General features: G+C 43.5%; 1 protein-coding gene across 1 annotated transcript in view; it reads left to right on the top strand.

Annotated features, from left to right (window-relative positions):
• Positions 1-324: 324 nt before the first annotated feature.
• Positions 325-27012, top strand: part of MAK (male germ cell associated kinase) — a 53637-nt gene continuing 26949 nt past the window's right edge. Inside the window, exons 1-4 of the mRNA XM_044295058.1 lie at positions 325-422; positions 16651-16921; positions 17392-17446; positions 18224-18345. Coding sequence (XP_044150993.1) covers positions 16812-16921; positions 17392-17446; positions 18224-18345 — 287 coding nt within the window. The 5' untranslated portion in view covers positions 325-422; positions 16651-16811. The remainder of the gene's footprint in view (positions 423-16650; positions 16922-17391; positions 17447-18223; positions 18346-27012) is intronic.

Here is a 27012-nt window from a genome sequence, read left to right as displayed (position 1 = left end):
ATAGACAGCCATGCTACAGCTTTCCTACGAATCTGTCACTAAATTACAATCTCATCTTTATTTCCTCTTCAGTCAGTGAGCGGTGCAACCCTCTGCCATCCCCGCCCGCACGTGTGAGAAGCACCTGTCTGTGAGCCAGCCCCGCCTCCCGTTGTCATAGCCACAGCTTTATCCCCGTGAAGACATGAAGTCACCGCCCTCTCACACTGCCCAGCTGTCAGTCACCCGCGTTTATCCTTCCCCTTTACCATATTTGGACCGGTCTATGGACGTCATTCCGTGCGTGCAGCCCTCCGTCCCGCCCACCTAGCGCTGGCTGCTGTTACCAAGGAGACGAGTCTCACACACTTCCAGAAACCGGGGAGCAGAGGGGTAAATCACGTGACCCGACAGCCGAAGCGCCCCCTTGAATTCAGCTGCAGGTGAGAATGAGCACGTGCACTGTCGTGACGCTGTATGTACCCCAAGCTATGGCTGAACATTCAGCACAGTCAGTACAGGTGTCTGTTCGGATGGAGTGAGCCTTACCGAGTCCGTTGTTTATGTTATAATTCTGTCGTAAGTAGCAGCATTTAGTTGTAGTGGCACTACAAGTCTCAGCATGACCCATCTGCTTGTTATTCGCTGGTGGTAATGTCACTTTATCTAGCAGGCTGTTTAATGGTGATCGATCTATCTAGCTTTCTGCCTATCTGTCCATCCATCTGTCTGTCTTTTCTTATTTCCTGCATCTCTAAGTATCTGTCTAGTTTAACCTCTTAGATACTGTGGTCAATAGCGACCGCCACATCTAAATGACTGACAGGGTGCCATCCCTGCAGTGCTTTCATGGGGTGCCGATGACCTCCTGATCCCCCAGCTACGGAAGCAGATTAGACCCTGACAAAAACTGGGTTGACTAGGATTAATTTGTGTCAAGTTTATTTTTTTTTAGATGTAAAAAAATCCCACAAGAATAAGCATTGCATTTGGGCCACCTGCATTTTTTTGTGTCGCTTTAGTATTTTTTGTACGCAGTGCGGCTCAGCACTATATAAAATGATTTAGTTACTTAGACTGTACATTGAACACTGTAAAAAGCAAAAAAAACAATGCTGGAAATGGCTGTTTAGTCTCCTCGCACCCCCAAAAATGGAATAAAAAGTGATCAAAAAGCCACGTGTAGCCCCAAAATGGTACCAATAAAAACTACAACTCGATCCAGGACCCAGATTTCTCAACGGAAAAATAAGAAATCTATTTTGTAAAAGCCAAATGGAGCTCCTTCCCTTCGGAGCCCTGCCGTGTGCCCAAACGGCTGTATGTGACCACGTATGAGGTACTGCAGAACCAAATTATGGGGTGCGTTTTCTCCTGTTGAAGGGGTTTTCTGAGATTTTGATATTGATGACCTATCCTTCAGCTGTTTGAAGAGACCGAGGCACTTCAGTGAGCGCTGCAGCCTCTTCCTAGGGGGTGAGGTCACGTTCATCGACCACATGGCTTAGGTGAAGCTTAGCCCCACTGAGGTGAAGGGGAATGTCACAAAATCTCATCATGCACCCGTTGCAGGAGTTGACCTGCGGTGTGGAATGTCAGTGTAAACTGCGGATTTTCACCACGGACCACCAATTAGGCCAGGTGAGGCGATCGCCTCAGGCAGCACCAGGTAGGGGCAAGAGGGGAGGGGGGGGCATCAGCGAAAGGGCCATTGGCAATGAACGTTTTCATTGTGGCAAAATAGTTAGGTTAAGAAATTGGCATTGGAGGGGGGGGGGGCGCCGTTTCAGTAGGTGCACCCTTGTGCAAAGGGTCCTTCATGGATTAAAATTTAAAAAAAACATCCACTTGCGCTCGCGGGAACACTCACTCCTCACTGTATGTAGCAGGAAATGACCTGCGCTCCCATTGTGATGACGTCATCATGCGGGGGATGCAAGTCCTTTCCTGCTAGGGAGTTAGTGTCCCTGCCAGTCCAAGTGGATGAGGTAAGTATGGTATTTTTTATTTATTTTTTACAAAAGCAGAATGGGGGCCAAAGGGGGACATTAATAATACTGGGGGCAACATTAATAATACTAGGGGCCTTCAGTGGGGGCATTAATAATTCTGGGGCCACTAATGGAGACATTATTATATTGGGGGCCACTACTAAAGGCATTAATCATACTGGGGGGCTTATTATTAATACTGGGGGCAACATTAATAATAGGGGCTATCAATGGGGGCATTAATAATTCTGGGGCCACTAATAGAGACATTATTATATTGGGGGCCACTACTAAGGCATAAATAATAAAATAATACTGGGGGGGGGGGGGGAGTACTAATGGGGGCATTAATCATACTGGGGGCACATATGTTAAAAATGGATGGAAACCGGTCAGGTTTAATTATTTTTTTCAGTTTTGTGTGGATGTAGCATAGTTTATGTGGATTTTCTTTGCAGAGTTTCCTGCATTTCCTCACCAAATTCACTATGTGTTTTTTGACGTGTACTCTGCAATATCCAAACCACAGGTCAGTTTCCGCACTTTGTAGATGAGAATTAGAAAATCTCCTCTACTTAGCTGGTACAGTATTAGGGCTCATGCACACAAACGTATTTTCTTTCCGTGTCCGTTCTGGTTTTTTTTTGTGAACCGTATGCGGAACCATTCATTTCAATTGGTCCTATTACTGACTGTATTACAGACAAGGATAGGGCTGTTCTATTAGGGGCCAGCTGTTCCGTCATCTGTATTTTTTGCGGACTGCAAAATACCGCATTTTTCGCCTTATAAGATGCACCGGCCCATAAGACGCACCTAGGTTTTAGAGGACAATAAGAAAAAATTATTTTCCATTACACCTCAGATCAGACCTCAGCTAACAGCCCCAATCAAACCCCCAATGTTAATAAGACCCCAACAAGTCAGGTGAATAACCCCCAATCAGACGACCCCAATCTCACCTCATCAGCCCCCACTGCCTCTCATAATGGCCCCAGCAGTCTTTATTGCCTCATATCAGCCCCTCTGTAGCCCCCCATTGCCTCTCATGTTGCCCCCCCCATTGCCTCTCATGTTGCCCCCCCCATTGCCTCTCATGTTGCCCCCCCCATTGCCTCTCATGTTGCCCCCCCCATTGCCTCTCATGTTGCCCCCCCCATTGCCTCTCATGTTGCCCCCCCCATTGCCTCTCATGTTGCCCCCCCCATTGCCTCTCATGTTGCCCCCCCCATTGCCTCTCATGTTACCCCCCCCCCCATTGCCTCTCATGTTGCCCCCTTTCCCCCCATTGCCTCTCATGTTGCCCCCTTTCCCCCCATTGCCTCTCATGTTGCCCCCCCATTGCCTTATATTTAATAAAATAAATAAACCACTAACCCCCCCCCCCCGCTCCCGGATGCCGCCGCTTCTCTCCTCCAGCACGCTCTGTGTTCCGGCTGTGCTGTGAAGGCTGCGCACAGTATGAGATCACACAGCGCCCTCACGCTGTTCTCAAATATGCAGAACAGGCTACTTCAAAAACATAAAATGCATTTTTTTATATGTTAGGCTACTTTCACACCTGCGTTAGGTGCGGATCCATCTGGTATCTGCACAGACCGATCCGCACCTATAAATACAAACGATGGTATCCAATCTGTCTGCATAACTTAGTCAAAAAAAGTTTAAGTGTAAGTCAAATGGATCCGTCCTGACTTTACATTGAAAGTCAATGGGGGACGGATCCGTTTACAATTGCACCATATTTGTGTCAATGTAAACGGATCAGTCCCCATTGACTTACATTGTATGTCAGGATGGATCCGTTTGGCTGCAAGCAGCGTTTTGGTGTTCGCCTCCAGAGCGGAATGGAGGCTGAACGGAGCCAAACTGATGCATTCTGAATGGATCCGCATCCATTCAGAATGTACTGGGGCTAAACTGATCCGTTTGGGGCCACTTGTTAGAGCCTTGAAACGGATCTCACAGGCGGACCCTGAAACGCCAGTGTGAAAGTAGCCTTACCAAATGAAAAATGTCGACAAATATACTTGGAATTTTTGGAGGTTTTTAAGCACTTAAAATGACGAATAAAAGTTGCGTGTAGAAGAAGTCCTGACTAATACACAATGGTGGAGATTTATCAAAACTGGTGTAAAGTAGAACTGGCTCAGTTGCCCATAGCAACCAATTAGATCTCACCTTTCATTTTTCAGAGCTCCTTTGGAAAATGAAATGATCAATCTGATTGGTTGCTATGGGCAACTGAGGCAGTTTCCCTTTACTCCTGTTTCCCCATTAACTCTAGACTAAAATGGATCAGACAGCAGCTTGTTAAGCCGATCATAGATGGCAGGGAGAATCGCCGACACCAGCTGTCGGTCCTCGGACACCTGCTGCCAGAGTGGGGGTTGTTCATGCGTTAGTTACAACATGCTCTCATCTCACTAATACTCAGCCATCATTCCCTGATTTTTCATTCGTCCGGAAAAGCGGGCAATCTATAGAGTCATAGGCAGTAAATGAAGAGCGTTCTCAGCCAGACACTGATCGCTACTATAATCTATTTTTCTAGTTCTTTAACCAGTTTAAAACTGAGCCATGTACTCCCATTCCTGACCAAACCCTCATTTTTTTTTTGTTATGTAAATAATTTTTGCGCAATTGTTTGGTGACACATGAGCTTTAGGCCTCATGCACACGACCGTTGTGTGCATCCGTGGCCGTTGTGCCGTTTTCCGTTTTTTTTCGCTGACCCATTGACTTTCAATGGGTCCGTGGAAAAATCGGAAAATGCACCGTTTGGCAGCCGCATCCGTGACCCGTTTTTCCTCGCCGTGAAAAAAATATGACCTGTCCTATTTTTTTCACGGCCAACGGTTCACGGACCCATTCAAGTCAATGGGTCAGTGAAAAATCACGGATGCACACAAGATTGGCATCCGTGTCCGTGATCCGTGTCCGTGATCCGTGTCCGTTTTTTCCTATCATTTCAATGGCAAACTTGACTTAGATTATTTTTTTCATTTTTCATGTCCGTGGATCCTCCAAAAAACAAGGAAGACCCACGGACGAAAAAACGGTCACGGATCACGGACCTACGGACCCCGTTTTTGCGGACCTTAAAAAAAAACGGTCGTGTGCATGAGGCCTTACTTTTATGTCATTTCTTACAATTTTTTTCTTTTTCTTTCTTATAACCAGGAAACGGCCTAGAAGCTGCTCAGTGTGTGATGGCTTTTTTTATATATATAATTTTTATTTATTTATTTTATTTTACACTTTGTGCCCCCCCCCCCCCCCCCATAAGGACATAGAAAACCTTTGGGGGACATTTAACAATGCTTTTTTTTTCTTCTGTAACTGGGGCTGACATATTATTCCCAGTTACAGGTGGAATACACCCCCAGAGAGGAGCTACATCGCTGTACAACCTCATGGCAGAGCTGGTCTGGGTTTGTTTAAGGGGTTATGCCATGATTAATGTAAATCTTTAATTACATGCAATTAACAAAAGTATTCAGATCCAGGTGCTGGTTTGAAAACTGTAGAATATTTTTTTTCGTGGGACAACCTCCTCTGCGTGGCGGTCACATGACCTCTAGGACTGGAGCAGGAAGTGGTATTGTGCTTGAGCACTGTGTATGGATCGATGGTGAAAACCTGCCCCTGCCTTCTCTGTGGGGAGCCCTACTGTCACTGACGCAGGTTCCCCGCTCCAGCAGCCTCTGCAAAGATATATGCTAACCACCTGAGCAAGCCGTTAGTAAACAGTGTTGATGACCTAGCCTCCGGATAGGTCATCAATATCAGATTGGAGGTGGTCCGACTCCTGAATCCCCACTGAAAAAAGCAGCAGTAGTCACAGGAGCCCTGCGGCCTCCTCACAGCTCACCATACATAGTATCTGTGCTTGGTAGTGCAGCCCTACCCCGTTCTCTTGAATGGGACTGAGCTGCGCCTAGGCCATGTGACCAATGAGGGTGATGTCATTGGTCAAGGAAGAGACTGCCATGCTCACCGGAGTGACGGGGCCTCTTCAAACGGCTGATCGGCAGGGGTGCCAGGAGTCGATCCCCCTGATCTAATATTGAGGAAAGGTCATCAATATTGAACACCCCATAAATAAATCTATAAGTACTATGGGGGGAATTTATCATGAGGGGAGTATCTGAAGTCGGTTTTGCTTGCGCCAATGTTGGCGTTCTTTATGCTACATTTCTCAAATGGCTCACGTTACCTGATAAATTTGTCTTATCCTTAGACCTAACACTTTTGTCTGGAGAACCTACTCCAGTTTTTCTACTCCACCCTCCTCCTGGAGTGAGATTGCGACTTTAAAAAAAAAAAAAGTCTCCATCATAAATCTGGAGTGAAATTAATTAACATAGCGAACCACGCCCACATTACCAAACTGGAGCGAGTGGTGTATGCAAAAGGTGGCATCTTTTTACGCAAGAGATTGCAAAAAGTCGCAAAAGCCTTATTTTTGATGCCAGAATTCTGGAGTGAAGGTATGATAAATCAGGGCCTATACATTGTTATGTTTTGATATCTATATAGTCATTATAACTAAATATTTTGTCATAATTTGGGACTTTGATTTAAGGCTCATGCACACGGCCATATTTTTAGTCCACATGTCATCCGCATTTTTTGCAGATCGGATACGAACCCATTCATCTCAAAGATGCGGGCAGCACACTGTAAAGTAGAATGTAGAAGAAGTAGAACATTGTGGAGTAGTGAAATTTGCAGACCGCAAAAACGTCTACGGCTGTGTGCTTAAAGGGGTTCTCTCCCTTCAGCAAATGGCATTTATCATGTAGAGAAAGATAATACAGAACACTTACTAATGTATTGTGATTGTCCATATTGCTTCCTTTTGCTGGCTGGATTCATTTTTCCATCATATTATACACTGCTCGTTTCCATGGTTACAACCACTCTGCAATCCATAAGCAGTGGCCATGCTTGCACACTATAGAAAAAAAAAAAGGGGCCAGCCTTTCTGGTAGCCAGGACCACGGGAGTGAGCGTTGGCCGCCGCTTTTTCCTATAGTGTGCAAGCAGGACCACCACTGGTGGATTGCAGGGTGGTCATAACCATGGTAAACTGTGTAATGCGATGGAAAGATGAATCCAGCCAGCAAAGCAGGCGATATGGACAATCACAATACATTAGTAAGTGCCCTGTATTGACTTTCTCTACCTGATAAATGCCATTTGCTGAAGTGACAAATCCCCTTTAACATGTTGGCCTTGTCTTAGCATTTTGCCCAAGGTAAGTTCATGGCTGCTTAGCATATTAGCTGGCATAAACGTCTATCCGTGCAGTTTTACGCATGAGACTTTCCCAGCTCAGCTCTACAGTTCGGCTGGTGACCGTCCCAGCCAATAATAAATCTCCTTGCTCGCAGCCAATGATAGGCGGCCTTGGCGGCGAGTAAGGAACTTGTTGTTATTTAGGAGCCTGTTATTTGGGTGGGCTCCTGAACTGGAGGAACGTACGCGCCCCGCCAGTGTGAGAAGGGTGCATTGGTGCCATTGGCTGTTGGGATAAGCTTCCTCTTTAGAATATGACATGGTGAACAGTAGTGACTGTTGGGCTGGGGGTTAGTAATAAAAATATAGAGCGACCTCTATTAGTCGGTGGTCTTGCTGCTCAGCACATGCAGTATTTTTTCGCGGCGCCCTCCCCTATGCATTAGCAGCAATAATACTCACCTCTTGACGCTCCAGCCATGTGACTTCTGCTGTCAGTACACCATAGTAGTAATGTCAGCCTATTGCCGACTGTGTATGTCGGTTCCTCCAATGGACACTGGTGGAGGAGTAACAAACAGGCCTGTGGAGACAAAGGGACGGCTTCCAGCCCCATAGGTCACCTGGCCACCAAATATATTTCGGGTAGAAAGCTGATCTTGGGGTCTGCCTTGACCGTTGTGGTTCACAGGTCCTGAATTAATCGATTTTAGTAAATACTTGCATTCTACATAAAATAGTAATTCACGATCATCTTGTCTTAGAATTATTCCTCCTGGAAATATGGGTTGTACTAGTCCCTTGTCAATGCAGTGCGTCCTTACCCACTGACCCTGTCAGACTCTGCATGGACAACAGCTTTCTCATTTGTAAAGACAGCAATTGGCGCATGGCAGGGATGGTTTTCATTTTCGGTCATTGGGACAGTCCAATACACGGCACATTTCAGTCCAGCGAGCTTCAGTTTAAGACTGGAGTATAAAACGCATCTCAGTAAATCTCCGTTATTACTAGTCACGGAGGGGAGTCCTGGAAAAGTGCCTACCGTACCATAGCGTACCTGCGTCCCAGACGCTGGCAGATTGTGGTATTGTCCATCATGTCTGCTTGTCATCAGATAGTACCCTGTCCTCTGCGTGTCCGCTGAACGTCTAATTCTTTTGTAATCCTGTGTAAAGCGATTACTGTTTAGTGTGTCTGGAAGAGAGGCGACAATCTGTTCACAATTGGATTTACTTCTACTATTAGTGACATAGTGGTAGTCACATCGCTGTATCACCCCCGGCTCATAGCAATTGTGTACTGTTTGCTCAGATCGATTTGGGCTGCAGCCTAGCAATGGTGGATGCAACTCTAAAATTTAGATGCTGTGACACCAGCATCTAAGGGGTTACAGGGGTTGTCTCACTTCATGTAGAGAAAGTTAAAGGGGTTATCCGATATCTAAAATCCCCCCCCCCCCCCCCTTCAGTGTCCAGGCCTCTTGTATGGATTATAATTACCTGCCACCCCCGTCGCTCCAGATCCCTGCATGGCCGCCTCTGCATCTCCCCTCGCTCGGATCAAAACTTCCTGCAGGGGGGGGGGGGGGGGGGGCAGCCAATAGCAGGCCGCAACAGGGGTGAGCCTCCTTGATTGCAGGGTGGTCGTAATCTCTGGATAAGAGCAGTGTATAATGGGATGGAAAAATGAATCCAGCCATGATAAATGCCATCTGCTGACACAACCCGTTTAAATGGCTGGAATCAGAGTTACCGTATCTTTTAGGGCCCATGCACACAAACGTATTCTTTCCGTGTCCGTTCTGTTTTTTTTTTTGCGGACCATATGTGAAACCATTCATTTCAATGAGTCTGCCAAAACAATGAAGGTTACTCCGTGTGCATTCCGTTTTCATATGTCCGTATTTCCATTCCACAAAAAAAACAGAACTATTATTGTCCGCATTACAGACAAGGATAGTACTGTTCTATTAGCTGTTCCGTTCTGCAAAATACAGAATGCACACGGACATCATCCGTATTTTTTACGGATGTGTGTTTTGTGGACTGCAAAATACATACGGTTGTGTGTATGAGCCCTTAGAGCGAGGTGATGCTAAAGTAAATGCATTTTTAGAACTTTTAATACAAAGTTTTAAGTGTAATTTAAAAAAAAAAAAGACTCCCTCCCCCAAAAATGTAAAAAAAAAGGTTTCTTTTAATATGCTTTTTTTTTCCCCCAACAAAATGTTTTTTTTTTTTTTAATAGTTTACCTTAAAGTACATCATGTATTTGTTACTGCTGCAGTTGTAACCACTTCTAGAATAAAGTTGTTATTTTCACCACATGATAAAAATAGAAAAAAAACACTATGGTACAATTAATTGCTTTGTTATTTTATTTAATTTTTTTGCATCCCACCCAAAAATAATAATTTGAAAAACAAATCAATAAATTATGCATAACCTAAAATGGTACAATTTAGAATTCAACCTGTTCTGCAAAAGAACAAGCCCTTATTGTGGGTATATTGAGGGGGGGGGGGTGTTTATGGCCCTCAGAATGTAGCACGCTGAGTATGTGGCCAGAAGTGGTACTACAGGTATCTGGCTGGTGTACGAGAGCTACTACTGCATAATGTTACAAGGAAAGATGTGGTGTGTGAATGGGAACCCGTTAGGAACGCCTCATATACTTGTGGCCTCTTGACATTTGCTTGCCAGAGGGTATGACAATGCCTGTTTGAAAGACACTTTCCTAAAATGTGTGAGATAGGTGGGACAGGTAGATGGTGATCCTGTGAGGTAGGTGAGACAGGTAGAAAGTGCCCCACCTCACAGGGTCACCTTCTACCTGTCCCACCTACCTCTCAGGGTCACCTTCTACCTGTCCCACCTACCTCACAGGGTCACCTTCTACTGTACCTGTCCTGTGTACCACATATGGTCCCCTTCTGCCTGTCCCACCTATGTCACAGGGTCCCCTTCTACCTGTCCCACCTACAGTACCTCAAAGGATCACCTATCCAAGCTACCTCACAGGATCACCTTCTACTGTACCTGTCCCACCTACATCACAGGGTCACATTCTACCTGCCCCAACCACCTCACAGGATCACCTTTTACATAACCCACATACCTCACAGGGTCACCTTCTACCTGTCCCACCTACAGTACCTCCAGAGATCACTTACCAATCCAAGCTACCTCACAGGATCACCTTCTACCTGCCCCAACCACCTCACAGGATCACCTTCTACATAACTCACATACGTCACAGGTTGCCTCTGCAACCAATAACGGCACAGCTTTTGGATTTCAGGAGCAGACTACAAAATGAAAGCTGTGCTGTGATTGGTTGCTATAGAACAGTTTCTCTCCCATATCTTTACCTTCTCAGTGCTGTTACAATTCTAGAAATGTAGTGAATTGCTAGATAGTCCTGGAGACGTCAGTGGCTGCATATTTTTCTCTCTATTTCTATACGCAGAATGGGGAGAATTTGTCATATATTCTACAATAGTAGTGTAGCTGTAGAAAAGTTGCAAATTTTGTATACTTTCCCATCGTATATGGCATGCTCTTCACTTTTCTGACACAAGTTGGGGTGGATGAGGCCTCAGGGGCCTGGCCTACATGGCCTGAAAAATGTATTATTATTTTTTGTGCCAGAAAGCTATGGTATATTTTCTTTTTTGGTGCACAGAAGTCCTGAAATGCATCACTCACCTTAAGTGCCCATTCACACGACCGTATGAACGGATCCACATCCGTTCCGCATTTTTGCGGATGGTATGCGGATCCATTCATTTCTATGGGCTCTGAAAAGATGCTGTCCGCATCCGTAGTTCTGTTCCGCGGATCTGCAAAAATAAACTCACATGTCCTATAGTTGTCTGCATTAAACGTTCCGTAGCCCCATTCAAGTCTATGGTTCCGCAAAAATGCGGATCATACGGGAGTGCTTCCGCAAAACGGAACACCATTCGTTCCATTTTTTCACGGAAGAACGGATCCGCATATTTGCGGATCCGCAAAACACATACGGTCGTCTGAATGAGGCATAAATCTGTCACCTGGTTTGACCATATTAAGCTGTCACCATTGCCACGTTTAATAAAATACCTCATCTCCTGCAGTGGTCTTCTTTCTTATATCCATGCTTTAATTTTGCTAAAAAAGGGATTTTTGTAATATGCAAATGAACTCTAAAGGTGCCCAGAGGGGCGTTATTCTTCACCCTCTGAGCCCAGTAACGCCCCCCTGCAGTGCCCAGACTGCCTTTATTTAGAGCCCAAGCACGCCTCCTCGCTATGCAGTATCGTCCCACACCCTAGCTTAACGGCGCTGCCCCCTCTGCTACGTCAGCTAATTTATTCAAGCCACGCACCCGGAATCTTCAGTTCGACCGGCTAAAATCTCGCGCAGGCGCAGTACCGCCTACTGCCTGTGCGATCCAACTGCTCCTGAGGGCAACAGCTTCAAAAGTGTCACTAGGCATGCACCAAGCCCAGTGAGGTCTTCTTATCGCTGTTGCCCTCAGGAGCGGTTGGATCGCACAGGCAGTAGGCGGTACTGCACCTGCGCGAGATTTCAGCCGGACTAACTGAAGATTCCAGGTGCGTGGCTTGAATGAATTAGCTGACATAGGGAGCGGCGCCGTTAAGCTAGGGTGTGGGACGATACTGCATAGCGAGGAGGCGTGCTTGGGCTCTAAATAAAGGCGGTCTGGGCACTGCAGGGGGGCGTTACTGGGCTCAGAGGGTAAAGAATAAAGCCCCTCTGGGCACCTTCAGGGTTAATTTGCATATTATAAAAATCGCTTTATTAGCAAAATTAAAGCTGGATATAAGAAAGAAGACCACTGCAGGAGATGAGGTATTTTATTAAACATTGCAATGGTGAGAGCCTAATATGGTCAAACCAGGTGACAGATTCCTTTTAATAAATTTTGTGCAACCTATGAAAGCGCATGTGTGTGTGTATGTGTATATGTATGTGTGTGTGTATATATATATATATATATATATATATATATATATATATAGCAAAAAAAGAAGGCAGCACTCCAAATAGTGAAGAAAAGTGGACGATTTATTCACCCAACCAGCTGCTGGTTGGGTGAATAAATCGTCCACTTTTCTTCACTATTTGGAGTGCTGCCTTCTTTTCTTGCTTTTTGTCTACATCTGGACCTTGGTCTCCGGTCCCCCAGGAGGATTTTTTGCACCCCCACATTAGTTTGTGTGCTGTTTCTTTTCATAGATTATATAGAGAGATAGAGATATATATATATATATAGTGGGGATGTGCTTGTGGTAGGCTACAGTAGCGGCGGCAGTATTGAGGCAACCACAGACAGTCTTAGTGATACACCGTGACTTTATTTACACCAAAGGCATAACAGGCAATGTGCAGACCACACGGGTGCATATCCACATAGTGCATAAAACAAAAGTCCTTCCATAGAAAACAGCAGGTTTGAGTCACCTTGTTTTGGACAGATCACAGCAGTTCTGCAGGCATGTAAGCTGCCTGCCTTTGTCTCCCTCAGGCCAGAGCCCCTAAGCTCGTAGCACCACAGGTCCCAGGGCTATCCTTCAATGTGTGCTGTGCCCAGACTCTCCTTCACCAGCACTCACTCTGTCTGTGGAAATCTCCAGCACAGCAAGACACACCCCACCCCCATCATCAGCAGACTGGGTTCTTTAAAGGCCCAGCTCCACCAAAAAAAACCCCAGCTCTTTACCTGTTCCCAGTAAGAACCGGCCCAGACACGCTGCGCCAGCAGCATTCGCCGCTGTAACCGCAATGATCCGGTTCTTACTCCACCGTGGCCAGGACCTCTGGTGGCACGTATCGTCCGTCCATTACTATTCCGGGGACTCTCCCACATGGGGGGGGGGGGGGGTTAGCTCTTTTTCGGGGGTTGCAACCACACACGTCTTCACGGACACCAAGTTTTAAGGTCCAAACATTGCTTTTATTTGGCACCTTTGCAAAAACAAAACATAATACAAAACAAACACCTGCCCAGCTGGGCTCTAACTAAACATATAATAACCTGACTCACCTAACATATACCTCACAGTTCACACACTGTTTCAGGTGCGGCTTTCTTAGCCCGTAGTCCACCTCACTTCCCGGCTGTAACAAAGTCAGTCAAGGCCATCTCCCAGCCTCTTGGTCCCTCAGCCTTGCCCAGCTGAGACCACATTCCCAGAGAACTCCAGGCCTCTGTCCACAGGTAACACACTCCCCCCTTACTGACGCCTTGGGAGGTGCTTTATGCCAGCCTGAGTACCTCCAGCTGGTCTCACCTGTGGTGGAATAGGGGTGTGGATCACACTATCCACCCCTTCCTTGCCTCTAAACTTTGTGAGATCTATCACTGTCTCACAATATATTATAGTGGTGACTCGCTGTGGTAGACAGGATTAGCGGACACAGTATAGAGGCAACAATAAGTTCTTTGGATCAAACAGTTCAGTGTTTTATTCACACTTTAGGCAAGTGACAAAACTAACAGTTATATTCAAACAAAAAATCCACCTTGCGGTGTTGGTGGTAATTCACATCATGCGGCAATTCTGCCTCAAAGAGTCCTTGCTCATAGCAGCACCAAACTGTTTTCACGCCAAACAGGTAGCAAGCCTTCATCCAGACACAAGGCTCCCAGATCCCAACACAGAGACACGGCTTCTGAGCCCAGCTGCCTATTTAAGGACAGCCAGGTGCTGCCAAAACCCGGACCGGCATTTTAAATCCAGCATTTTACCTGCCTGTAAATCAGCCCAGCAGCACATGCTGGGAGGAAAATACCTGTTTTTCCAGACAAAACCCCTCACTGTGTCACTATATATTTATTTTTTATTAAGATTGATGTCAGGAATGCTAGTTTTAATAAATTCCCCCCATATGTGTTAACATAGGAGCACTGAGCCCTGTTGTTGCATTTAGTAAAAGCATTACCTGTAACATTAGCGATAATTAAAGATTATCCAGATGTCAGGTTACTCAGGATAGCAACAAAGAAGAGATATCTGCATATAAAGTAACTTCGTCCAGCCAAGGTGCATTAACTGAAACATGAGCTAACACAATTGGGTCATAGCCGTGCTGTAAGTGCAGACCCGAGCAACACTACAGAACTATATAAATATATATTATAGATGAGCGAAATTAGGCTACTTTCACACTAGCGTTTCTATTTTCCGGTATTGAGATCTGTAATAGGGTCTCAATACTGGAAAAAAAATGGGGACAACACATAACTGAACAGAATGGAATGCTCCAAAATACATTCCGTTCGGTTGCGTACAGCATGCTGCGGTTTTCTTTCCTTCATTGGATGTGGAGCAAAACGGATCCGTCAGGACCCACAATGCAAGTCAATGGGACTAACTCTGACACTATCTGAGACAATAGAAAACGGCTATGGCTATGTTAAAGATAATACAACCGGATCCGTTCATAACGGATGCAGATGGTTGTGTCATCAGTAACGGAAGCGTTTTTGCTGAGCCCTGCCGGATCCAGCAAAAACGCTAGTGTGAAAGTAGCCTTATTCTACAGAATTGATTTGTCCAATCACACTATGTGTGTATATATATATATATATATATATATATATATATTGTATGTATGTATATGTGTATATATATATATATATATATATATATATATATATATATATATATATATATAAAGCATTCTTTATTAAATTGTTTATTTTTAGAGAAATTTTATTTTTCTACAAACAGTAAAAAAGACAAAGTACAACAGTTTCAAGATTGGAAGGTCCTGCTGTCGCAATAGCCAAACAAGCAATCTGGGGCGGCAGTCCCTCTAGAATTGTAGAAAAACATCCATTTCCAAATCTCCTCTATGAAAACTTGGAAATTAATACTTTTGAAAAGTTCTAGAGGGACTGACAGATTGCTTGTTTGGCTGGTAATAAAAAGCAGCACCAGGAGGAGGACAGGACCAGCGCTGTAGAGAATGGCGCTGGAGGGAAGGGGTCAGTATAAGATGAGTTTTTATTTTATTTCAGGCTGTTGCAAGGCTTGTCTGAGATTTTTATTGGTCTTGAAAACCACTTTTAAGAGAATCAGTAGTTAGTTAGAGAGTTACTATTCATGTGTTGAAGGCTCCAATGATACATCAAGATAATAAATTCAGAAAGCTGGCTTCAGTATTGGAAGCACAGTCACATCTCCATACTCATAATGCTTGTCCACCTTTGTTATCTATACCTTTGCCACCAAGCAAAAGGGGGTTTTCAAGGTGTTTTAATATTGATGCCTAATCCCCAGGATAGGACATCAGTATCAGATTGGAGGAGACTGCAGTTGTGCTTCTAGGTTGAATTTGATTCTAGTTTGTTTTTTTGGGCATTAAGTTCAGTATCGGCCTACTGTAGTCGGCCATTGGGGAGGAAATGGCATGTACCTCAGTGGTGTGGATGGTAAAGGACCGTTGTACATTGGGGTTTAAAGGGGTTGTACAGAACTAGAAAAACATGGTTCACCTATCAGAGTTGTGTCTGGTATTGCATCTCAGCTACATTGAAAAGAGACAACTTGAGCTGCAGTACCACACACAGTGGTGGAACAATGTGGTGCTGTCTTTGGAAGAAAGCAGCCACGCGTCTCTAATCCTAGAAAATCATCACTAGATCCAGGTCATGGACTGAGTGGTTTAGAAACCTAGGGTACAGAAGTCTTCCTGAGAGGTGGACAGAAGGTAAATGGAAATCACTGTTGATTGGATCCCAGTAATTACTATGAGATGTTGGCCACCTTTGCCTGCACTCACCTCAATCGCCTGGTTTCAGAGCAACAAGGGATGCTTGGTTGACAGCCAGGTAGACACGAGGGCACTGTAACCTTGTATTGGATCTTTTGGTATTGTATAATTTTTGGACTAGTGATTCTGAACCTGTGTCTGGGTGAGGCATGCACCATTAGCTGATATATATAATATATATATATATATATATATATATATATATATATATATATATAAAAACATCTAGCTAAAAAGTGCCTTAATCTACAGTCCACAGTAATGGGTGGTCCAGCAGTGCCAGACCCTCCTGACTGCCTCCCTAAAGGGGTTTTGTGTGTGATGGGAGAAAAAGTCCTGTGACCGATCAGAAGACAAAACGGTGATGTGAACCCAGTCAGATGTGCATGCTGTAGAGCTGGGTGTGTATAATGTGTATACAGCAGAGCTGTGCGTGTGTGTATAATATGGATACTGCAGAACTGTGTGTGTGTATAATATGTGTACTGTACTGCACTGACTCCTCCACTTTATTAAACCACCATTGAAAGTTTAATAAGTAGAGAATATTTTTTTATATTTTAATTTTTTATTTTGTGTGTTATAGTCTGAAAAATATTATATAATATAATTTGTATGCTGACTGAATTTTATGGGTTTCCGTTTAGGTTCCCTTTGGAATGGCCACATCGGGGGACTGCCCATACTCTGCAGCTTAACATTCCACATGTATTATCTTATCCATACAAGTCATAATACTCTTCTATCACTTCTTCTCGGGTGCTGCTTCTTGTAGACACAATTCTTTGTCAAACCCTTGAAAAATTAGATGGTAAAGATGAACCGCTATACAACATTTAAGCAGCTCGGAGATGGCACATATGGGAGCGTGATAATGGGCAAAAGCAATGAGTCTGGAGAACTTGTGGCTATTAAAAGGTAAGTGAACAATTCAGTGTAAATGCATCGGCTCAGATAATGAATGATGAATTCTGGCTGTAGCCAATGACGGCATATTGATGGGATATCATGCTCAGAGCCCCACTGACCATTAGACCTGTGAAAACTAGAGTATGTTTAAAGATATCAAAGAATCTGTGACATTTGATGAATTTGGCGTAAATTATGCCAACGCAGACTCCTGCAAAACTGACTTTACAGTCCACACTAGTGTCCCAAGCTTCCAGTTTTTCTAGGTTACATTTTTTCCTTCTATATTGAAGGGGTATTATAATAATGTGATTTTATTTTTATTTTTTTAAAGTAACTTTTTTTTTTTTACAAAATATACATTTTTGCCACCCCTAATAGGGGTGTGTACATATGGCAGGGACGTTAGTTTGTACATGTACAATGGCGTTCATACGGTATAACATTGTGTATATTGATTTACTGTTGTCTTCCTACAGGATGAAAAGAAAGTTCTATTCTTGGGATGAGTGCATGAATTTAAGAGAAGTAAAGGTAAGGTTACAGAGTGGAACCAAAATGTCATGGGGTCAATGTGTATCTCAAGGGGCTTTTCTTGGAATTTAGATCATCAATATCTTATTGTGGGGCTCGGATTCCCAGCCCCCCTCCTTCAACGGGGCCACAGTACTTTAGTATCTGAGAGCTGCCAGGAGAGATTTGATGAGAGGTGATGATGACATAATCCTGTACTTCACAGGAAGTCGGTCACACAGGAGAGACTGACCGAAGCTCTATACTTGTACTCAGACTGGGAAACACATGACTTAGATGCCCATAATGAAAGGGCTCATGTGTCTTGGGACGAAACAGATTATACTGCTGGCGAGGTTTATATGTGCAAACAATTTGCTGAATTTACTTACATACCTCCCAACTTTTCGGACAGTCAAAGAGGGACACTTTTGGTTCATTGGGCGAAAGATCAAGATTTTCCTGCATATCTATAGACTTCCATAGTTTTCTCTCAAGAAACAGCTCAAAAATAATCTGAATTTTGAAATTTCTAAAATCCAAATTGCATTAAATAATGAAATAATATACAAGACGGGCTCGAATATACAGAGAAGAACCAGACAAACGCTTTCTAGGTCAATATTGTAAATGTAATAATACAAATTGCTATCTCAGATCAAAAAGAGGGACATTTATGGAGCAAAGAGGGACAGCGGGTCTTGGGTCAAAAATAGGGACTGTCCCTCCAAAAGAGGGACACTTGGGAGGTCTGTACTTATGTCTTATTTCTATTGTTCTCTTTTGTATTTGCTCCAGTCTTTGAAGAAACTTAATCATGCTAATGTGATCAAACTGAAGGAGGTGATCAGAGAAAACGACCAGCTGTTCTTTGTATTTGAATACATGAAAGAAAATCTTTATCAACTAATGAAAGACAGGTATGATTTTATGGAATTACATTTTAATAAATTGGTGATTATTTTAAAATCAAGTACAGATGTCCAATAATCAGTGGAATGTGTGTATGTGAGGAGTAGCACAATTTCTGGCCAATATATGATATACTTTTCCTCTCTTCAGATGCCATTTCTTTCAGTTTTCCCTGAGCTGAAATCTAGAATGGGTGGAGACTAGCTATTGTGATGTCTCCCATACACAGCACACTTAGTGGAATAGGCGATCCTGCTCCCCTGTCTCTCACTAGCACACCCTCATGAGCATAGACAGCATGGATGACCTTAGAGAGAAGTATTGAGCAGTGCAGCTGTTAATACAACACTGGGGTGAGATAGAAAACGTCTCGTATGTTTGACTGCCACTCTGTATCTGTTTCCTCCTCCCCTTTCCCATCTTCATTAACTTCTATGGGCAGTAAGTAAACTGATCAGATTGTCCCTCAGTAGTGATTTTGGCCATGAATAATAGGTGCAGACTGTAACGCCTGTAGGTAGGGACAGACACGGACAGTCAGCCCTGATCTAGAACCCAGCTTACTTTCCCTACCTATTTGCAGTACAAGCCCTAGGTAGTGTCATCTTAACTTATATTATTTCCTTCTTCTTTGTGTGGTGCCAAATCAATTAGAAGTATAGGTATGTGCATGCCATACAGCTTTCATAATGAGACCAGACACACTAGGTGGTTTCATGGGAAAGCACTTCCTCATCCCCCCTGAGCAAGACCCCTCCTTTATTTGAAAATACATTCATATATATAGCAAACATGACATCACAAAAGGGGTGTTCCTTAAGAAGAGACTATTGGCTCCTTAACCTGATAGGAGTGGTTTCGGCAACTTCAACTCTGACTTCATAGGTAGATTTGAACACTGCAATGTAATTCCCATTTTCCCCCTCCCTTATTGATCTTCTCATACATATGGTTTGCGGCCATCTAGTGGACAAAAATGTGTACTACAGAATGTTCACACCACATACACATAGAGAAACAAAGCCCATCTCTCACAGTAGCAAGACTGCAACTGGTTGACAGCCCCTGCGCAAGACAGACAAATACCAAAAGACAAAACAACACAAAAACAGGGTCGCATGTAAATGGGTCAGAACCAGACAGGCTATACAGTACCAAACGAGAGACAGAGAGTGGTCAGAAGACAAGGCAGGGTTAGAAGAATGAGCAATCAAATAAGTAGAGGAACCAGGAACACAGCAAGTGGGTCGGGGACTATCACTGGCACTGGTGTATGGCCAGGAAGGGGTTTAAATAGGGCGCTGAGTTCCAGGATCAGAACCTGATAGGTCATGACTCTCCATTAGTCAGAACACGGCACACAGGAATAGAACAGCGGAGCAATGAACCCACTGCTAATCTCCTCCAGCACATGCCCGCTGTGAGGAGAAACAGAGCATTGCATCCTGTAGCTAAGGATACTGTTGCGTTACCAGGGGGCTTAGCAGCGTGTCTCTCCCGGCGCATCCGCTCCGAACCCAGAGGTCGCGCTGCTAGAGCGCAGACAGGTGAGTTTGTGACACAGGCGGCAGAGGGAGGAGAAATGCTCCAGAAGTGGAGAAATGGGCATTTTTCTCTTACAAGATATATAAGAAAGTGTCATATATTCGCTTGTACTATTGATTACATAGTAACATAAATTATGCAAAGTTTTCTGAACTTAGAAACTAGAACGGAAGCCAAACTATGGAAAGTTACGCTTCTTCGGTATAGCAGGCATTGTTGAGATGTTTTTTTACAATTGAGACAGAGATTAAATAATCCAGACTTCAATCTGCTCAGCATTGGGGTTTGGATTATGGTATGTCCAAAATACAGAGGGTAGACTTAAAGGGATTTTCTGAGATTTTTATACTGATGACCTATCCTCAGGGTAGGTCATCAGTATCCGATCGGTGGGGAGGTCCGATACCCGGGACCCCACGCAATCAGCTGTTCAAGAAGGCAGCAATGCTCCTGTGAGTGCCGCAGCCTTCTCTATGCTTTTCCTAGGCCAGTGACGACACATTCACCGTAGCCGAGGAGCAACTCAGCCCTATTTAAAGTGAATGTGGCTGAGCTGCAATACCAATCACAGCCGCTATACAATGTACGGCGCTGTGCTTGGTGATCTGTGAGAAAACAGCTGATCAGCGGGGGTCCTGGGTGTTGGACTTCCACCGATTTAAATATTGAAATAAATTACAATTGAGACAGAGAGATTAAATAATCCAGACTTCAATCTGCTCGGCATTGGGGTTTGGATTATGGTATGTCCAAAATACAACGGGTAGACTTTAAAGGGTTTTCCGACATTTTAATACTGATGACTAGGGATGAGCGAATCGACTTCGGATGAAGCATCCAAAGTCGATTTGCATAATACTTAGTTTGAATACTGTACGGAGCGAGCGCTCTGTACAGTATTAGAATGTATTGGCTCCTATGAGCTACTAGTTATTACTTTGCGAAGTCTCGCGAGACTTCGCATAATAACTTCATAAATCAATTTCTACTGTAAAAAAACATTTCCCAATTCTGGTTCAGTTCCAAGTGGTACCCGAGTTCGGGAAATAGTTTTTTATGAAGTTATTATGCGAAGTCTCGCGAGACTTCGCAAAGTAATAACTAGCAGCTCATAGGAGCCAATACATTCTAATACTGTACAGAGCACTCTCTCCGTACAGTATTCAAACTAAGCATTATGCGAATCGACTTTGGATGTTTCATCCGAAGTTGATTTGCTCATCCCTAGTCATCAGTATTAAAATGTCAGAAAACCCTTTTGATTTTAGGAATCAGTTATCACTGTGACAGAAAGTCAGGGGCAACAGCCTGCCGGATCCATGCTACCGCTAGTGCAGCGTGCTGCTGGAGGTCCGCTCCGGCCACATTCACTAATGACATGCTGTAGTTTTATTCCGGCCATCTCTCGGCATGTTTGCCATGCTGCTGCCGGACCTCTGGCCCGCCCCCATTATAGTGAATGGGGACGGAGCAAACTTCTGGCGGCATGGTGCACTAGCAGTAGCGTGGATCCGGCAGGCTGTTCCCCCGCCGGAACAGCCTGCTGTAGAAGGCTGCCGCTAGTGTGAAAGTAGCCTAAGCATTATTATTTTTACATCCTCAGCCATAAAATGGAATATAAATCCAATACTTGGATCCAGTGTGTCAAAGACCCAGAGCCATTCTTCTGGAGAGATATATAAAATTCTCACATTTTCATGTCAGAATTAGTGTTGAGTGAACTGGTGTTTCAAGTTCGGCGTACAACGTTCAGGTTATCTAAGAATTCTGTTATGGATTCCGCTACCACAGACCATAAGTTATGGTCCGTGGTAGCGGAATCCATAACGGAATTCTTAGATAATCCGGCCCTTGTACGCCGAACTTGAAGCCCAAGTTCCGCATCCCTAGTGAGAATGTATGCTGTCTGCATTTTTTTGCCGCCCCATAGAAATAAATAGATCTGCAAACCCAATATACTGTTGTGTGCATAAGGCCTTAGTGTACATCATAAAAAGGATGTGAACATAACTGGATTATACCAAATTCTAAGTAAGTGATCTGATTGGAAGCTTTATTCATGGAATCTATTTTCTTTAGACAAATATGATGATTTTTTGTAGATACAGTGAAACCTCTTTAAGAGGACCCCCCCCCCCCCCCCCCCCAAAAAAAAAAAACAACTTGCATTGAAAATCCCCCTAAAGAGCAAAGGCAGTATGCATAATATATCTTCGACTTGAAAAGCTGTAAAAGGAAAGGGGATATCTTCTGAAGAAGTGGTCACTGTAGAAGCAAATTATATATACTCAATACTTCCAGATAAAATGAGGTATAGAAATGATTTATTCATTGCAGTAAAGTAATAATACATAAGGCAAATAGAGCAAGGAATGACTAAAACATACATAGAAATGGATACAATGTATACCGTAGATTTATACACATCAGTAAGACTACTTTCACATTTCCGGCATAGAATTCTGGGAATCAGCCGGACAAAAACAGTTGCGCGCAGCGCTGTTTGTCTGGCCGAATCCTGGCATATTTTCCGGGTAGCGGCCGAATCTCCGTCAGACCCCATTATAGTCAATGGGGCCAACGAGCATTACGGTAACATCCGGATTCCGGAGAACTCTGTTGGAACAACCAGCCGGGGAGCCGTGCCACAAATGTGAAGCTAGCCTTATCCGATATGAGTCAGTTTCCAATTTACAACATATTTGAAGCATTGCTTGAACTGTTGAATTTGTCTTTTCACAGAAATAAGTTGTTTCCTGAATCAGTCATCAGAAACATAATGTATCAGATTTTACAGGGGCTAGCCTTTATCCATAAACACGGTAGGTTTTACAGAGAGTGACACATGACCTTTGCTATGTCCTCTAGGTGCTAAATGTCTTATTTAGAGCTGCCACCCACCTTCAGGGCAGCTGTTTGAGGGCTGTGCCAACCAATAAGTTGCCAGCATCAGTGACTGAAAGTAGGGCATCATGGGTAGGTGGCAAGTTCCTATCACCAGAGAAGGTATTTCCATAATATACAACGACAAATGAATAAGTATCATTCATATCATAAATATAATTAAAATACGCTTAAAGGGATCGAGTCAGAAGATTTTATCTTGCCAAAACCCTAGCACTGCTGGATGACTTTGGTGGAAACATAAATAAGTGGCTATCCATAGCAATAGAATAGAAGAGAAATTCACTTTAAAGAGGAGCCGTCACCTCTCCTGACATGTCTGTTGTAGTGACTACTTGCATTCCCCATGTAATAACAATTCTGGAGCATCTATTATGTCTGTATGGTGTGCCATTCCTGTATTATTTCTACTAGAAGTTATGAATGAATTGCTAGCAGTCTGCAGTAAGGGTACAGAGGGGTGGTAACCAGTTGGGGGTGTGTACCTGCACAATCTGAAAATGGCAGCACTGATTGGATAGAGTCAGACTGTGCAGGTACACGCCCCCAACTGGTTACCTCCCCTCTGTACCCTTACTGCAGACTGCTAGCAATTCATTCATAACTTCTAGTAGAAATAATAAAGGAATGGCACATCATACAGACATAAGAATAGATGCTCCAGAATTGTTATTACAAGTAGCTATTAAAACAGGCATGTCAGGAGCTGTGACAGGTCCTCTTTAATTCTTCAAGTTCAGAGCTGACAAGTGTCCACTGGGTGTTGCCAAGCCAAGGAAGTGTCCTGGGTTATCATCAATAATCCCCTCCCCCAGTCCCTCCCATTTCAATTTGATGGGACCTGTGTTCCCAGCATTCCCTTCTTTAACTGAAATCCTATGTCTGGTCCTTGCATTCAGGAAACATCACATGTGCAGGATGTGCCATGGCAATGACCTCTGTCACCGTAGATACTGTACATATGCTGGTTCCAGAATGTAATGCAGGCGCAGGATTTAAAGGGGTTGTCTAACTTACGTAAGTGGCATTTATAATGTTGAAAAAGTTAATACAAGCCACTTAATAGTGTATTGTTTTTATCCATATTGCCTCCTTTGCTGGCTGGATTTATTTTTCTATCATATTAGACACTGCTCGTTTCCATGGTTACGATCACCCTGCAATCCATCAGCGGTAGCCGTGCTTGCACGCTATAGGAAAAAGTGCCGGGCCTGTGGGAACTTGCATAGGCTGGTGCTTTTTCCTATAGTGTGCAAGCACGACCACCGCTGATGGATTGCAGGGTGATGGTAACCATGGAAACTGTAATGAAAAAATGAATAGAGCCAGCAAAGGAAGCAATTTGGATAATAATTATACATTAGTAAGTGGGTTGTATTAACTTTTTCTACATAATAAATGCTATTTGCTGAAGAGAGACAACCCCTTTAAGTTATGATGACGTAAGGGATCACCGGGTCCACCACTGAAGATAAGAGAGGAGGAGTTGGGGAACCAGGACACCTCCCTGGCTTGGCTGTGCCCAGCGGACACTTGCCAGTACAGTACGAGACAGGATTAGAGCTATTCTACTGCCATGAATGGATACATAGGTATGTTTTCACTTGTTTAACTCACCAACTCAGCTGTGTCAATGGTTGGGTGGGCTAAAATCTTCAAGACATCCTCCATTTAAAAGGGTTCTCTCAGAGTATGAAAAGTTATCTGAAATGACTGAGAACTAGACGTGCTGTTATTTCCTAAAGTAGCGCTTTTACTCTTCATGTTGAGCACTTCTAGGCTCTTTCTGCTTACATCTAAGGGTCTGTTCACAAGTCTGCATTTTGGGTCAAGATCCGTTCCGCAATTATGCGGACAGGGTGCGGACCCATTAATTTTTAATGGGGGTGGAAAAGATGCGGACAGCACACAATGTGCTATCCGCAGCCGCATTTACGGTCCGCGGCCCCGCCAAAAAATAGAACATGTCCTATTCTTGTCCGCAGCTGCGGACAAGAATAGGCATTTCTATTAGGGTGCCGGCTCGGTGTTTTGCGGATGTGCAATTAGCGGATCCGCAAAACACTGCGGACGTGTGAATGGACCCTAATGGTAAGTTTTCAATCCAAGAACAACATTTGGAGATTGAATTGTAACTGAATAATACATTAGTCTGGTGCTCGTCTATTTCAAATAATTTTATGTACTCCAAGAAAACCCCTTTAAATGCAAGGATACATAATGCATGGCATCCAAATACCACTTGTCTTTCTATGTGTGTTTTAACAATACTTTTTTTGCATGCTCCAGCTTTCAAAGAGGATCACTGATACCATTTTGATGAAGGCCAAATATACACACAGTGGCTACTTTATTAGGTAGACCTGCTCAATAATGAAAATATCTGACCAGCCAATCACGGTTCAGCTCAATGTGTGTGTGTGTGTGTATTTATGTGTATATATAATATATATATTGGATATAAAGTCTACACACCCCTGTTAAAATGTCAGGTTTCTGTGCTGTAAAAAAATGAGACAAAGATAAATCATTTCAGAACTTTTTCCACCTTTAATGTGACCTATAAACTGTACAACTCAATTGAAAAACAAACTGAAATCTTTTAGTTAGAGGGAACAAAAAATATAGACATAAAATAATATTGTTGCAGAAGTGTGCACACCCTTAAACTAATACTTTGTTGAAGCACCTTTTGATTTTATTACAGCACTCAGTCTTTTTGGGTATAAGTCAGCATGGCACATTTTGACTTGGCAAGATTTGCCCACTCTTCTTTGCAAAAACACTCCAAATCTGTCAGATTGCGAGGGCATCTCCTGTGCACAGCCCTCTTCAGATCACCCCACAGATTTTCAATCGGATTCAGTTCTGGGCTCTGGCTGGGCCATTCCAAAACTTTAATCTTCTTCTGGTGAAGCCATTCCTTTGTTGATTTTGATGTATGCTTTGGGTCGTTGTCATGCTGAAAGATGAAGTTCCTCTACATGTTCAGCTTTCTAGCAGAAGCCTGAAGGTTTTGTGCCAATATTGACTGGTATTTGGAACTGTTCATAATTCCCTCTAGCTTAACCAAGGCCCCAGTTCCAGCTGAAGAAAAACAGCCCCAAAGCATGATGCTGCCACCACCATGCTTCACTGTGGGTATGGTGTTCTGCAGTGTTGTTTTTGCGCCAAACATATCTTTTGGAATTTTGGCCAAAAAGTTCAACCTTGGTTTCATCAGACCATAACACCTTTTCCCACATGCTTTTGGGAGACTTCAGATGTGTTTTTGCAAAATGTAGCCTGGCTTGGATATTTTTCTTCATAAGAAAAGGCTTTCGTCTTGCCACTCTACCCCATAGCCCAGACATATGAAGAATATGGGAGATTGTTGTCACATGTGCCACACAGCCAGTACTTGCCAGATATTCCTGCAGCTCCTTTAATGTTGCTGTAGGCCTCTTTGTAGCCTCCCAGACCAGTTTTCTTCTCGTCTTTTCATCAATTTTGGAGGGACGTCCAGTTCTTGGTAATGTCACTGTTGTGCCATATTTTCTCCACTTGATGATGACGTCTTCACTGTGTTCCATGGTGTATCTAATGCCTTGGAAATTCTTTTGTACCCTTCTCCTGACTGATACCTTTTAATAATGAGATCCCTCTGATGCTTTGGAAGCTCTTTGTGGACCATGGCTTTTGCTGTGGGATGCAACTAAGAAAATTTCAGGAAAGACCAACTAGAGCAGCTGAACTTTATTTGAGGTTGATTAGAGGCACTTTAAATGATGGCAGGTGTATGCTGACTCCTATTTAACATGATTTTGAATGTGATTGCTTAATTCTGAACACAGCTGCATCCCCAGTTATAAGAAGGTGTGCACACTTATGCAACCACATTATTTTAGTTTTTTTTTGTTTTCTTCCCTCCACCTAAAAGATTTCAGTTTGTTTTTCAATTGAGTTGAACAGTTTATCGGTCACATTAAAGGTGGAAAAAGTTCTGAAATATTTATCTTTGTCTCATTTTTTTTACATCACAGAAACCTGACATTTTAATATCACAGGTCTGCGAGTGGCAAAAGTATGTGAACCTTTAAAATTAACAGATAATTTTTGAAGGTGAAATTAGAGCCAGGTTTTTTCAATCAATGGGATGACAATCAGGAGTGAGTGGGTGTCCTGTTTTATTTAACCCTTTCACGCATTTGGATGTAACTGTACGTCCAAATTGCAAGTAATTTACT

The sequence above is a fragment of the Bufo gargarizans genome, chromosome 5, assembly GCF_014858855.1.
Source record: "Bufo gargarizans isolate SCDJY-AF-19 chromosome 5, ASM1485885v1, whole genome shotgun sequence".
Classification (NCBI taxonomy): Eukaryota; Metazoa; Chordata; class Amphibia; order Anura; family Bufonidae; genus Bufo; species Bufo gargarizans.
The sequence above is the reverse complement of the archived record's forward strand: the minus strand, read 5'-3'. Positions and strand labels throughout refer to the sequence as shown.